This window comes from Triticum aestivum, chromosome 2B, assembly GCF_018294505.1.
Source record: "Triticum aestivum cultivar Chinese Spring chromosome 2B, IWGSC CS RefSeq v2.1, whole genome shotgun sequence".
NCBI lineage: Eukaryota > Viridiplantae > Streptophyta > Magnoliopsida > Poales > Poaceae > Triticum > Triticum aestivum.
The window spans coordinates 725884956-725900018 of NC_057798.1; the positions used below are offsets into that span (position 1 = coordinate 725884956).

General features: G+C 46.9%; 1 protein-coding gene across 1 annotated transcript in view; it reads left to right on the plus strand.

Moving 5' to 3' along the window:
- Positions 1 to 13653: 13653 nt before the first annotated feature.
- Positions 13654 to 15063, plus strand: part of LOC123046974 (uncharacterized) — a gene marked incomplete in the record, with an annotated part of 3373 nt that continues 1963 nt past the window's right edge. The window contains 1 exon segment of the mRNA XM_044470439.1: positions 13654 to 15063. Within this exon segment, the coding sequence (XP_044326374.1) occupies positions 13802 to 14647 (846 nt within the window).

Below are 15063 nucleotides of genomic sequence, written 5' to 3' on the forward strand. Positions count from 1 at the left end.
TCCATGCCCCCGGACCAGGTGGCATGCCTACCGGCTGTAGTCGGTATCTTCCACCATGGCCTCTCTGTATGGTGTGTGCTAGCAAGGGGTTGACAACTTACTGAACCGTACCCTACCTGAGGCAGGGACAAGTGGTAGTACGAAACAAGCATGGGGGTTATTGGAAAAAGACTCGATCTATGGTCGACTCAGGAGGTCTAAGTATTCCTTGCATGATTAACATAACAAATATATTTCCAACCAACAGACAGAATCACCAGCCATCATACCTCATCATGCCCTACCGGACACAACCGTCTCGAGGAGGAACTAGAGACAAGCTCATGTCTACCCAAGACAGATACTTTCCCAGCTTCCTTCCAGTAGGCATGAAAGGCATACGAGGGAGATTACTATCACAAGCATAACCATTTTTCAACGGCAAGGACATTCATTATGCACTCACAAGTATGATCATATCATCACATAAAATAACGAATTCTTTGGTTTAGGGTGGTGTTGTAACCGTATCAAACAACACACAACAATATTATGCCAGGGTTCAGAATGCTTGCCTTCAAGTTGTGGAGCGGCAGGGTGCATTCCAAAACTTTTGAAAGTTTTCTTCTCTCTCCAAAAATTCCTATTTTAAGAAAATTCAAATTAACACATAGTTTTAAAACAGTACAAAAAGTTTGCCTAATTATTTTTGAAATAAATCTTAAAATAAACTAGGTGAAATTTGAGAGAGGTAGGAAAAAGAATCAACTCATTTGGAGTTATATTTAAAAAGTTATAGCCAGTCAAATTTCTGTTTTTAAATGAAAACAGAAAAAGAAAAAAAACGTTTCGAATAGATACACGTAGGAGACGTACTTTGAGTTTACGCCTCCACTTACGCCAGTGTGGACCGGCCCGTGGTCACTAACAGTGGGTCCCTTGGGCCCACTGGTCAGGTTTGACCAGTCGCCCCCGCCTCCTTCCTCCTCTGGTCGAACAGAGGCGGGGCTCCGGCGATCGACACCGGCAATTGGCGGCTCCTCGTGGGCTCCGGGGGCAGGGATGGATCCGCCAGTCCAGGGCGGTCCTCCCGGTGGTCGCTAGGTTGGTGGGGGTGGAGGGAGTCGCCGACGGCGAGCTTCGCGGCGGACGGCAGCTTCGGGTGAATTGGGGCTTTGCTCTATGGTGGTTCCCAGTCATGTTTGAGAGGTTGGGAAGCTCCGCACGGTCAAGGGGAGTCGGGTGGTGGTGCTAGATGGATGTGGGAGGGTCTGCTCATGACGAATGGAGCCGGAGAGTGGTGGCGGCCGAACTGATCGGAGATGAGGAAGAAGGCTTCCCGCCGTCGCTTGCTGGCCGTGGGGCGCACTAGTGGGATGGTAGGAGGTCGCCTGAGGGTCGGACGAGCTCGGGGGTTCCTTTTATAGAGCGATTAGGTCAGTTCCAATGGAGGCCGTGGATAGGATCGACGGCGAACCGCCGTTCTGTAGCTGCAGGGCGATGTGGGGCGACGAGCGCTAGCAGACGAGCTTGCGGATGAGCGTGAGCTGCTCCAAGGGCAGCTGGCGCATGCGTATGGCTCGGGCGGCGCTGTCCAGGGCAGGAGACTGTTGTGGCCGGCCGCTAGTTGCCACGGCCGACCTGACGGCAGCGCTGTGGGGCTCCAGGGACGGCTCTGCGGCGAGGGAGGGGGCGGGCATGTTGGCTGCGAGTGGGAAGTGACTAGAACGGGCGCGGGGAGGCGGTAGTGGGACACGACGACTCGGTGCATGCGCGTGCAAAACGTGCGCTCTGGGCGCGCCCAGAGCACGCACGCTGCGTGTTCGGCAAAATGCCAATGCCCGCCAGGGGGCTCTAATCCACATGAGGTTTAGCAGGTCTAGGATAGGGTTTGCAAGGAGATTAGTGGACATGGTGGTTTGGTCAGGGGATCAAGTCCACATTGCAAACTAAAAACCAAGCCAAAACTGGCCATGCACACAAGGTGTTTGACAGAATGCCAAGGGCATCTAGGCAACTCTTGGGGTGGCCAAAAACTCCACATCATAGTCTCTTTAGATGATGAAGAGGTTGGCAAGGTTAGTTTGGCAAAAACAGAAACTTGTTAGTGCATGTTTTTGAGAAAACCAATTCTGGACAGAAAGTAAAGGGCATAGTTCCATGGACCAAGAATACTCCAATGGGTCCATTCTCCTGGACTTAAGGGTTTAGTAGGGAGGACTATAAGCAGAAAAAAGCTCATGGGCACTAGAGCAAAATAAATTAGGGTTGCAGTAGAAAAAGCCAATCTGGACCAGAGAGCAAAAGAGGATGGTTTGCTCAAAATTTTCAAAGAACATCAATGGGTTTTTGCACAAAGTTGAATAATATACTCCTACTAACACCCCCTAATTTTGGTGGGAGTTTTAAAGAAATATTTAAATAGGTTGTAGTGCAAAAGTGCAACTCGACCAGATTTGAAAATTTGTGGTAAAGCTCAAAATCTCCAAATGACTAAAGGATATTTTTGCATAAAAGTGATTTAGGGACATCATATGTCATCCCCAATTTTTGGTGGGATTTTTAAATAAATTTATCAAAGGGTTGTAGTGCAAACGAGGCTCTAAAGCTTATGAAAATCATTTTTAAAGAAATAAAGCTCAGGGAAAAATAATTATGCAAATAAATCCACTGATAAAAGAATTGTTTTATTGAGAGAGTATATAAGTCCAACAATACTTTTGAAAAGTTTTTACTTGGGGTGAAAACTCCACAATATCAAGGAAAAGAGAGTTTCTGAATCAAAGAAAAATCCAGAAAATAAAAATTTAATTTCTTGGCAAAATTTTAATAAAAAAATCATGGTTAAATTTTTGCGGTGTTACAACACTACCCCCCTTAAGAAAAATCTCGTCCTCGAGATTTGCTAAGGGTTGTTTTGAAAATATTACTCCTATTAGCTGGAACCAAATAGTTTACTCATAGCACAAACTTTGTGTCGTCGGGTTTGGTTTTTGGTAGCTACGTCCGGAATTAAGAATGCAATCGTACACCAACATACTTATGCATGGCTACTATTTAAAATAGGGGCGCACAAGCAAACATCATTTAATTATGGCGATACTGGATCACTCAGTTACAGGGCGTGGAAAAACTAAGACTCGGTACTACTCGAGTGACTTAGTCTACCTCGTTCATATCTAAGCGGGCGTGCCTTGTGGACGTCGAGGCTTCTCCACGGGTTTTACCGTCGGGGTTAACTTGAGGGGGTTGAGGAACTGCAGTGTCAGGGTAGCGATGATGACCCTCGCGGGGGTTGTTGGCCACAATCCCATTGGAGCGCGTTCCCAAAAGGCGACAAAGCACTTCTGGGGACATCAAAGTATTTTGGTCGATGACTGGGGCAGATCTCAAGGACTCGATTGGTTGTCCGAACAGTACGACTGGGTTGTCGACGTCGGGCTCATCTTCTCCTCTTGTCGAGGCTCGGCGGATCAGTTCTCCATGAGTTGCGATCAGATCAAGGGTGATTTGATCGAATAGTTCCTCTAGTGTACTTACATAGCGCACCAGATGCAACAATGCAGGATCCGTCTCGTGATCACCGTTGGCAACCTGGGGTGGCCTACCATACCCGTCATGGCTGGGGTAGTAGTAGAACGAGCGACAGTTAACTCTGGGTGACAAGTGCCGGAGTTGAACTATAGCCTCTCGAGCAGCTAGTTGGATGGCTTGTGGTTCAAAGGAAGTTGTCCTTCCGGTGAACCTGTAGGGGCGTTCTGGCGATAGACCCCTACCATAGACGTGCACAGTGGCCCAGAACTGACAGCTCTCACCACTCATGGATCCTTGGTACACAACATATTCTGGGGGTTCTTCTAATGCAAAGGCACGGCGGGTGAGGTTTGCCAGCACGGTTACAAAACCTCCAAGGTTGGTTGCGGTGGTCTCATTGTGCACGACGGGGCCAGGCATTATAGCTCGGTTTGGGGAAGAGGTCGTGATGTGCTATGTTGAGGCTAGCGTGCCCTTTTTATAGAAAAAGGGGACGGAGTCTTCCTTCGCACGCTTGCGAAGGAGACAATTTAGGTGTCGGTCACTGGCGCGTGATCGACAGGCTAGGCTGATAGGTTGGGCACCGACTGCCAAAAGGTGCCGGGGTCACTGTGTGGCTATCTTGCACGAGAAGCTTGGCCCGGGTTAGGTTAAGGTCTGGTGGGTTGGTTAATCTAGGTTTATTGACCTGGCCAAGATAGGATTAGCCAATGGTCAGCCTGGCTCTGATACCAAGGTTGTCAGGACCGGATTTTCAGGATATTAATTTCCCAGAAAATGGCCCTTGTGCTCACCAGCCCCAGGATTACTGTTAGCTGATGAGACACCAACTTGATATAGAAACTCCAAGAAAAATACATAATATGTAGTACAAGACCATTCTGGCCTATGAGTACAACACAAGGTTGCTAGTGGCTGATGGCGGAAGAGGTTTGTGGTTCATCAGCGTCTATGGGACTCCATTTCCCACAGGAACAGCTAACCTGGATAAATCCTATCTTCGCGGGGTTGCTATCACCGTTGCTTAGGTTCCAGGGCTGTCATCGCAATGCTCCTCTCCGCGCAAGAAATCTGGCCAAGACAATAGCCAGGGACAAGCCAGTGAGTACTTTGAATGTACTCGCAAACATTATGAACACATGTATAATATATCAGATGATAATCATGCTCAGAAATATTCTATAATCACAACGTTAGTCACAAAAAATAAAACCCATGATGCACACAGACAGGTTATTCATAACTTGACTATACAATAATAGGGTAGAAATAGAATGCACCGATCGGGTGTCTGAAGCGACGCCTCGAAAGGATAATAATTTAAAGCATGCCATAGTCGAGCGTCTGAGCGACACCACATAAAGGGCTTATAGATAATTTAAATAACAAGCATGCCACAGTCGGGCGTCTGAGCGACACCACATAAAGGGCTTATAAGTAATATAAATGACAAGCAAGCCGCAGTCGGGCATCTAAGCGACACCACATAATGGGCTTATAAGTAATATAAATGACAAGCAGGCCGCAGTCGGGCGTCTAAGCGACACCACATAAAGGGCTTATAAGAGAATAATCACAGTGAATATCCTGGAGGTAGAACCGTCCCAGGGATACCCAATAATTCAAATAATATAAATGGTTAGTCCACAATAATAATAATAATAATAATAATAATATGTCACAGGTCATAATCAATGTTCTGGTTTAGCAGTTTCTCCTCCGAAGACTGACACTAAGACCGACACTTGACCCATCCCAGACTGTAGTCCTTAACCATGGACACGGCTATTCGGATAGATATAACCTCTGCAGAGGGTGTACTCTTTACCCATGAGTAACGGATTCCTTTAGTCCATCGGGACTAATTCCATTTACGGTCTTTCATTTGAAAACACACCTGACCCGCACACACCAGCTTAACTTACCGGTGTCTGGGATCACCCACGACACCTGTCAAGCAAAACTCTAAGTGGGGAGGCTACAACCTCGATTGGCATGGGATCAAATTTATACCGCGCGCTTACTAAGGGGTGCCCCCCTCTCGATCCCAACCAGAAACACCCATGCCCCCGGACCAGGTGGCATGCCTACCGGCTGCAGTTGGTATCTTCCACCATGGCCTCTCTGTACGGTGTGTGCTAGCAAGGGGTTGACAACTTACTGAACCGTAGCCTACCTGAGGCAGGGACAAGTGGTAGTACGAAACAAGCATGGGGTTTACTAGAACAAGACTCGATCTATGGTCGACTCAGGAGGTTTAAGTATTCCCTACATGATTAACATAACAAATATATTTCCAACCAATAGACAGAATCACCACCCATCATACCTCATCATGCCCTACCGGACACAACCATCTCGATGAGGAACTAGAGACAAGCTCATGTCTACCCAAGACAGATACTTTCCCGGCTTCCTTCCAGTAGGCAGGTCGCACACACCTTCATCTGGCTGCCCGTTTCTGTTGTTCCGCCTCGTCACAAACAGTTTCTCCGAGTGAACTATATGTTATATATCGCACACGCCTCCATCTGGCTGCCCATTTCTTTTGTTCGGCCTCATCACAAACAGTTCATTGAACTGAACCCTATGCCCCGCAACACAAACGCAACTAAAATCTGAACCGTGTTTGATGTATTCGCCATCACAAATGTTTTTCATCTTTTTTGATGTTTTTTTTATATCATTGTTTGCGATTAATGCATCGCACATAGTTTCGTTGAAGGGTCTCTGATTTTAGTGTTGCGTTAGTGGCATCATGCAGTAGTGAGTTATGACGATATCTAAGGCAATGATCATGAATATAGGCATCACGTCCGTGACAAGTAGACCGAAACAATTCTGCATCTACTACTATTACCCCACACATCGACCAACTCTTGCCTGCATCTAGCATATTAAGTTCATAAGAAGTAGAAGAGAGTAATGCTTTAAGCAAGATGGCATGATGTAGAGGGATAAACTCAAGCAATATGACATAAACCCCATCTTTTTACCCTTAATGGCAACAATAGAATACGTGCCTTGCTGCCCCTTCTATCACTGGGAGAGGACACCGCAAGATTGAACCCATCACAAAGCACCTCTTCCATTGCAAGATAGATCAATCTAGTTGGCTAAACCAAATTAATAAACCAGAGAGAAATCCAAAGCTATGAAATCATGCATATAAGAATTCAGAGGAGACTCAAATAATATTCATAGATAATCTAATCATAAATCCACAATTCATCGATCTCAACAAACACACCGCAAAAGAAGATTACATCGGATAAAACTCCAAGAACATCGAGGATAACATGGTATTGAAGATCAAAGAGAGAGAAGAAGCCATCTAGCTACTAGCTATGGACCCGTAGGTCTGTGGTAAACTACTCACACATCATCAGTAGGGCAGCAGGGTGATGTAGAGGCCCTCCGTGATCAAATCCTCCTCCGGCAGATCGCTGGAAAAGGCCCCAAGATGGGATCTCACGAGGTCAGTGGCTTCGGCGGCGGAAAAGTATTTTTGTGGATGCTTCTGGTGGTTTGGGAATATTTGGGAATTTATAGTGCAAACATAAGGGTTGAGGGACTCCCGAGGGGTCCACAAGCCAGGGGCGCTCACCCCCCTAGGGCACGCCTGAGGGCTTGTGTGATCCTCGGGACTCCTCTGCCCCCCTCTCTAAGCAACGTGAGTGTATTCTGGTCCAAGAAAAATCATCGCGGAAGTTTTATTCTGTTTGGACTCCGTTTGATATTCCTTTCTGAAAAGATAAAAACAAGGAGAAAAACAGCAACTAGCACTGGGCACTAGGTTAATATGTTAGTCCCCAAAAATGATATAAAATAGTATATTAATGCATATAAAACATCCAAAACAGATAATATAATAGCGTAGAACAATCAAAAATTATAGATACCTTGGAGACGTATCACTCTCGCGTCTCTCCGCGCGCACGCTCTACCAGCTGTTGGGGCTGGCACATCAACCGATCACCTTGGGGGGCCCATATGCATGCGGTTGCGCTGCGTGCATCACCATGATGCACTTACGTGCGACACGATGGAGTTACGCGTTGCAAAAACTGGCATCCAAGGTGTGCCGATATTCCAGGCCGTTTGGCTTCCCCATTAATTCCCGCAGCCATTATAACCTTAGTCTCTTCAACCTTTCGATCGCGCCCCATAACACAACAAGAACACCCACAACGACACATACAAAGAGGATATCTAGCGGCGCTCCAATGGAGCTCGGTGTGCATCAAGTGGAGACCCACGCGAGGGAGACAGATCTCTCGATGGTGTGCACCATCGACCTGGCTGTGGTGGAGGGCTACATCAACACCGTGGAGTAGTTGCTTGCTCGGGACAAGTACAAAGTGGTCGACATCAACCTCCAGCACACCGGCGGTCATCCCGGGAAATATCATAAGGTTGTCGTTGCCCATTTGTGCATGTGCCATCATGTCCTCATCTACCACTACTGCATGGCCACAAAGCCTTGCGACCGCTTCACCAGGTTTGTCTACAGCACCGACTATAAGTTCGCTACAGTGGAAACCACCAACGATGTAAAAGCGCTCAAGGTTACGGGCTTGGCCTGCAAGAACCTTGTCAAAATCCATGACCACTACAACGTCTGGGGCAGCATGAAGAAGGACTCCCTGGTTGAACTCGCCTCGGCATTCATCAACTCCTACTACGAAAAGACGAAGCAAGATGCCAACAGAACACATCCCGCATCTTGGCACATGGCCTGGATGTGGCAACTGGATGAAGCTCACCTTAGATTTGTGGCCAAGAGCGTGTACACATGCTACGAGATGCACGGGCGGATCATTGACATGAGGGAGTGCCTCCTTCTCGTAATCGATGAGGCCAGATCGAACCACCAGCAAAGCAGTGGCGGCAAGCGTCGCAAGAAGTAGATGATGATCAGATGATCGTTTATCCTACTTAATTATGCATGTAATAGTTTGCTTTGGTGTGTGCCAATGTAATGCGTGTACTAGCCACCAATGTAATTGGATGTTTAATATGGTTATGCAATCATGTCCTTATAATTAAGTTATGTTGTTGCTCTGTATGCAATCACATCGCACACTGACCATACTAGGGAAACCCTCGGTGATGAATTCATCTATCACTGACATTTGTATACCACGAAGCGTTTGCCCACAACACACACGGCTTCTTATTAGCAATCATATGTGTTATTGTCAGTCTTCACACACATTTCTGATTGCGGACCTGTTTGCCGCGTATCAAACACATCTTGTTTACACGAAACATTTTTATTCTCTTGGCTCAACAAAAACATTTTATCAGAATGAACTGCATGCTCTCCATTGCACACACACCTTGATCTGGGTGAACCGTTTCTGTTGTGTTGCCTAATCGAAAAAAGTTTGTCCGAGTGAACCGTATGCCATATATCGCACACATCTTGATCTGGCTGACTGTTTCTGTTGCGTTCCCTAATCGCAAACAGTTTACAAGTAAATGTATGTCGTATATTGCACACACCTTAATCTGACTGACTGTTTTTGTTGTGTTGACTCATCGCAAACAATTCTTATGGATTAATCATATGCCACACATCGCACACGCAACTATAATCTGAACCGTGTTTAATGTCTCCACCATCGCAAACATTTTGTATCATTTTTGATGGTTTTATTACATCACCGTTTGCAAATAATGCATCGCACACAGTTTCGTCGAAGGGACATTGATTGTAGTGTTGCGTTAGCAACATCCTGCAGTAGTGTATGAAGATCGCCCACAACCCAGTGCAACACTCAAGGACGACGCATATTCAAATTCATCATCAGTTTCTTCATGATCATGTGTTAAAGGGGGAGATCGTCATCGACCACATGAAGACTGAAGACCAGCTTGCGGATATCTGCACTAAGCCCTTGGATGAGAGAAGGTTTTGCATGTTGCGGTGTGAGCTAAACATCCTAGAATCTTTGAATGTCCTCTAAATTGGAGACACATCCTAACGCTTATGCATTTTTGATGATTTTGATGCACAACACACGAAGTAATGTATTTCTTCAATCAATGAATACTTACTCGCTAAGTGTGAAGAAATTAATGAAGAACTTGACTCTCAGAACCCAACGACAATTGTACGCGGTGTATGAAGTCATTACAGTTCTTATACGATGGGTAATGCCACCACCTCTTCTTGACGTTCTTCAAATTTGAGTTTTTCGTCATTTGCAATTTCGTCAAACTTTTCAAATTCGTCATTTGAGGTTATTCTTCACTACTTGAGTTAATATATACTATTGAGTTTTTCGTGTCCTCAACAGCATCCACATATAGCTAATTCTTCAAGTTGATTTCTTCATCTATGTGGATGTGGTCAGACCCGCTCCCCTCTATGCTAAACTCAACCCACTCTGTTCATAAATTCTTCATGTGCGTTCTACTTGACACTGTTCAAAGTCTTCACGGTGTCCTTAACAGTTGAAGAAATTGCGAACACATTTTTAAAAAGTTTTAAAAAGTTTTTTCTGGCGGTTGCCACCGTAACTTTATCCCGCTTCACCCATGCGGATAAATGTGAAAATGCATCTATGATGCGTGTCAGAGAGATGCGAATGGTCAGGGGCTTATCTGTGCAAAATTGTCGGACCACTCGGTTTTCACCGCGGCTATAAATAGCCTTGACCCCGTCAACCTCAGTCCACTTTGCTCCCTTGCTCCTGTCCCTCTCAAACCCTAGTGCCATCGCTGCAATTCATCATCACTGAACAGGAAGAGCTTCACTGCCTCGACTTCCTCATCGACGTACTCATGCCGGCCGCAGATTTCTTCACCTCCGCCACTGCCGTAGCTGTCTTTCCTTGCCAAGTTAGGGCATGGAAGATCTGACTGGCGATTTCTTTCGTTCCTCATCCATTTCATCGAGTTCATACTTGAGGTAATTAAATGCAAATTTTATTGCCCATTTTGATCTCTTCACTGACTCAAAATCTTCAACTGTTGTTTTTTACCACACTTCCAATTCTTCAGCACTTCCTTTTGGACAGTCTTGAGCGCTTCATCTAAGTTATACTTAACATATAGATTCCTAATTTGTGCAATTGTTTCTGTCTATACAACTGTGGAATCTAAGTCAAGAACACTTAGTGAAATTCTTCAAGATGATAAGGGTCAATTTCCTCAACTAGTTTATTTTCAAAAATTCTGAGAATGCATGTGACTCTTCCCAATTTCCTCGCAACTATACTCTATTCACAGGTACAAATGTCTGCTGATGAATCCCTAAGTTCTCATCAAATTAATTCATTTGTAGCATTGCTTGAGGAAAATCTTCAAACCTCTTCAGAGTTCTCACGTGCTTGAAAACCTCAGTTGAAGAAAATGGGCGATGGCAAGAAGCCTCAAAAGGGAGGAAAACGAAAAGAGGAATAAACTGCTTTCGAGATACCTAAGGATATTTACTCAGGGTACTGCACACCAAATGAAGCAATTCGTGGAAAGGAAACAGATAAGCGTGCAAAATGCGCATGCAAAAGATTAAGAGGTACTGGTCATATGAATGGAGGGATTACATATATGTAACTCCCAAATACATGAACGAATTCGCTGTGAAGCCTCCATGCAAAAGGCCACCGCTTGCTCAAGGTCAACAAGCTGATCCCACAAGTGTCAGACACGGTGAAGAATTCCCGAAGGAATGGGCCAAGCGTCAGGCAAAATTGGCAAAGTAGGCCAAGAAAGTTGTTGAAGAATTCAACAGGGCCACAAAGGCCTTAGCTAAAGCCGGTGCGAATGGTAATGGCAGTGCAAGTGATCTGAAAAAATCCATGAAGAAAAAGGCTGCACACAAGCCCAAGCCAACAGATCCAATGCCCTCAGTGGCCAAGCCGGCTGCCTCAAAGGCCTCAGCACCCAAGATTGCCAAATCTTCAGTGCCTCCACCCGCCACAAGTTCATTAATGGCAGCAGCAAAAGCTTCAACGCCGGTCATGCTAGCATCTTGCCAGCACACGGAAGGCTTTCCAACAGCCTCCATTGTAGCATCAAGTGCCTCGGCTAGTGGGCTTATATCCTCAACATCGACCAAGCTGAAGTGGCCATGGCACAAGGACAAGTCCCAAAAGCAAGGCCATAGTGCCTCAAGCTGACGAACAAGGGTTGGCTGATGAAGATGAACTCGCTGAGTTCCTCAAAAGAAAACAAGAGCAAGCTTCTATTGCAAAAATTCTTCAGTCCCATTGCTGCTAGATCCCAAGAAGATCCTTGATTTCATTTGATATATGTGTGAAGAAACCAGACACACCTCTTGATGATCTCAACTTGCTCCTGGGCCCAAGTCATGTATTATCTGCATTCATCTTGAATGAGAAGCACAAGATTGCATAGGCAAAACTGGTGAAGAAATAGCAAATTCAAAAGGAAAGGGAGTTGAATGAAAACATGCTCACCATATCTCCTCAGCAGCTCGTGACTCCAAAATCTGAAATTTAGCAGTTGTCTAAAGAGTTTGAACGCCAGTCAAGTCGTTGTTATGGGGTGCGTGACAGATTCATCACCGCCACCACCAAAATGGTTGATGACCACAACAAGTGTGAGGCTACCAAGTTTGGCACAGTGCCTCCTTCAAGTTCTTCAGCTCCTCCACCAACTGCTCAGGCTAGTGAGACTGCGCCCGCATCTGCTCCACAAGTACAAACTAGGGAAACTCAAGAAGTTGCGCCTGAAGAAACTGCCAAGGCGACTGCATCAGTCGTGCCTGAAGAAATGCTCCAAAAAATTCCTTAGCAACAGCGCCACCAATGACTTCATCATTGAAGATCATCACACTTACTTCTGCATCATAAGCAAAGAAGGCCAAGGCTTCTGAGAAGTAAGCCAAAAAGAGAAAGGCTTCAGCTCCTCCAACTGCTCCTGAATTAGTGAAGAAACTAAAGACGACCCCATTGTCTTCAGTTATTCCAATTGATGTCATTCCTATTTCATCAGCGCCCCCGACCCGTACCACTAACGATCGTCAGATTGTTCCTTTTGGGGTGGAATATGAAATTCCTTCAGCTGGTGAAGAAGATGAAGAAGATGAAGATACCCATTCTGCTGCTACTGCAGAGCAAATGGATGAATAGATTAAAGTGGAAGCAGATGCTTCACTTCATTAAATGTCGTCACAGATGCCCTCACAAGCTCCGTTGACTAAAGAAACTAATGAGGTAGTGGATATTGATGGTACTACAACACCACCCATTCATGATGAATACTGGGAAGCAACGCACCCAAATTCGCACATCACCACTCCTCTGACACAAGCGCCACAATCGCCCACACGTACTGAAGAAATCCACATTGGTTCTAAAGAAAGACAACCTTCTCTTCAAACCATTGATGAAGAAATTTCAGCTGCAACAGTTGATGAGATTGCTCAACAGGACCTGACTGTGGATGTCGTCAATACATCCCCTCAGCGCGAAGTCACAATTCATTCAGCAGATACAGATACTGTTCCAAATGCAATTGCTGAAGAAATTGCTAAGTCAGATGCCATCATTGATCTGAATGATTCAACTGGCTCTCCACGACCGATCTTTGATGTGAGGCCCAAGAAACACAACATCCAACCAGTCCCTGTCATGCTAAAGATTGGCAGAACCCTCAGGCGGCCTTAGTTTGACAATGTCAAATTTTTCGAAGAGAAGAATTTCTTCATAGGCTCCCGTTTTGGAGATCGAGAAATGTCGCCAGGTGCGAAGGTTATTCCGTACTTGTGGTGACCAAATGCACACCTTTTGTCATACAAACAGTGATGTGATGCTCATTTCACATTGTACGCCTTTGCAGTAGTCGGGTGATGGTATACCAGACATGACGAGAAGAGAAAAAGGCAGCTAGACAATGACAATTAATAAAATAATATTTGCGATCGATCAACATTTTCTAACAGATAGTAAATAATGGTATGGAATAGAAAAGGGTTGGAAGCATTAATAGATGGTGGTTGACAACCTGATGGAATACAACAACATGTGAAGAAGCTCAAACATCTTGCTGTTTCATTTATTTTGATGGGCAGAAAAAGAATCTCAAGCATTAATTAATGGTGGTTGACAACCTGACAGAATACAACTACATTTGCCCCCAATGTTGCACATTGCCAAGGACCAAAACTGAAAAGTGAAGTGAAAACCCAACACAGTGAATCGTTGGTTGCCTTGCCTCTTCTTCCTCCTCAGCTTTCCCCAAACCCCAACCCTCCAAAAAAAAAGAGCTTCCCCAAACCCAACCACACTCCATTCGCCCGCCAATCAGCTCAACAATGTCGAAGAGGCCTCGGACGGCGGCTTCAGACCCGTGGGACGACGACCAGGACATGCCGCCGCAGAAGGCGCCCCCGGGGATCCACAGGTCGGTCTACCTGGAATGGCGCGCCGGGGCGGCAGGGCGCCTCCGCGACGTCCGCGACAACCTCCGCCTCCTCGCCCCGCCGGCGCCGCCGGCGCCGCCCGCTTCCCAGGAGGCCGGCCTCCGCGCCCTCGGCCTCCTCGACTTCGTCCGCCTGCGCCTCGACGACGCGCCCCCGCGCCGCGACCTCGTGGCCGCGCTCGTCGCCAACTACAAGCAGTTCTACGAGTGGAGCTACGCCCGCGGCGCCTTCGTCAAGGTCAGCCTCGACGCCTTCGCCGACGCGCTCCGCCTCCCGCCTCCGGCGGAGGGCCCACCCGACGCCGCCGCCGCCGCCGCCGCCGCCGCGCCCCCCGGGCTGGCCTCCGCCGCGGAGTGGTTCATCGAGGCGTACATCCTGAATCCGCTGCGCGCGCGCGCCGCCGCGGAGGGAAGGACGGGCAGGCTGCCCAGCGATGTGGACCTGGCGCTGTACAGGGTGAAGTTCGGGATGGTGCATAAGGTGGACTGGAGCCGCCTCATCTGGGGCCTCGCCGAGAAGGAGATTGTCGATCTGGGCAAGGGGAGAAGGCCCGACTGGACATGCCACTACGGCGCGTACCTGCAGAGGCTCGTCTCGGTGGAGAATCCGGGCCTCTTCCAGCCGGCATTGCCATTGCTCGGCCTCGGTGGGGATCAAAATCTCCCTTCAGAGCTCCAGTCCAAGATGCAGGAGGTCAGCGAGATCCAAGCTGCTCGATTTGAGAACCGAGCACCTTGAATCCAAATCAAAGGAACTGGAAGAACGGACAGTCGCAAGCAACAGACTAACAGAGTTAGAGCTGCTCAACCGGAATCTCCTCACAGAGAAAGAAGTAATCAACAGTGAGTTGGTTGGGGTGCAGGAGGAGCTGGGAGAAGCAAGGGAGCAGCTAATGAAGCTAGATAATAGCATGAAATCAATGATATCAGTGAATAAGGTTCTGTTTTCTAGGGAAAGGAAGACCAATGCTCAGTTGTTAGATAGTCGGTGGGCTCTGGTTACTAAGGAAATCAAGAGCAACGGTGACTTAAAAAGCCTTCGGAAAGAGCTAGCCGAGCTGCGGGATGGGATGCAATTGATGGATCTGCTCAACAGGAATCTCCTCACCGAGAAAAAAACAATGAACGCTGAGTTGGTTGGACTGGAGGAGGAGC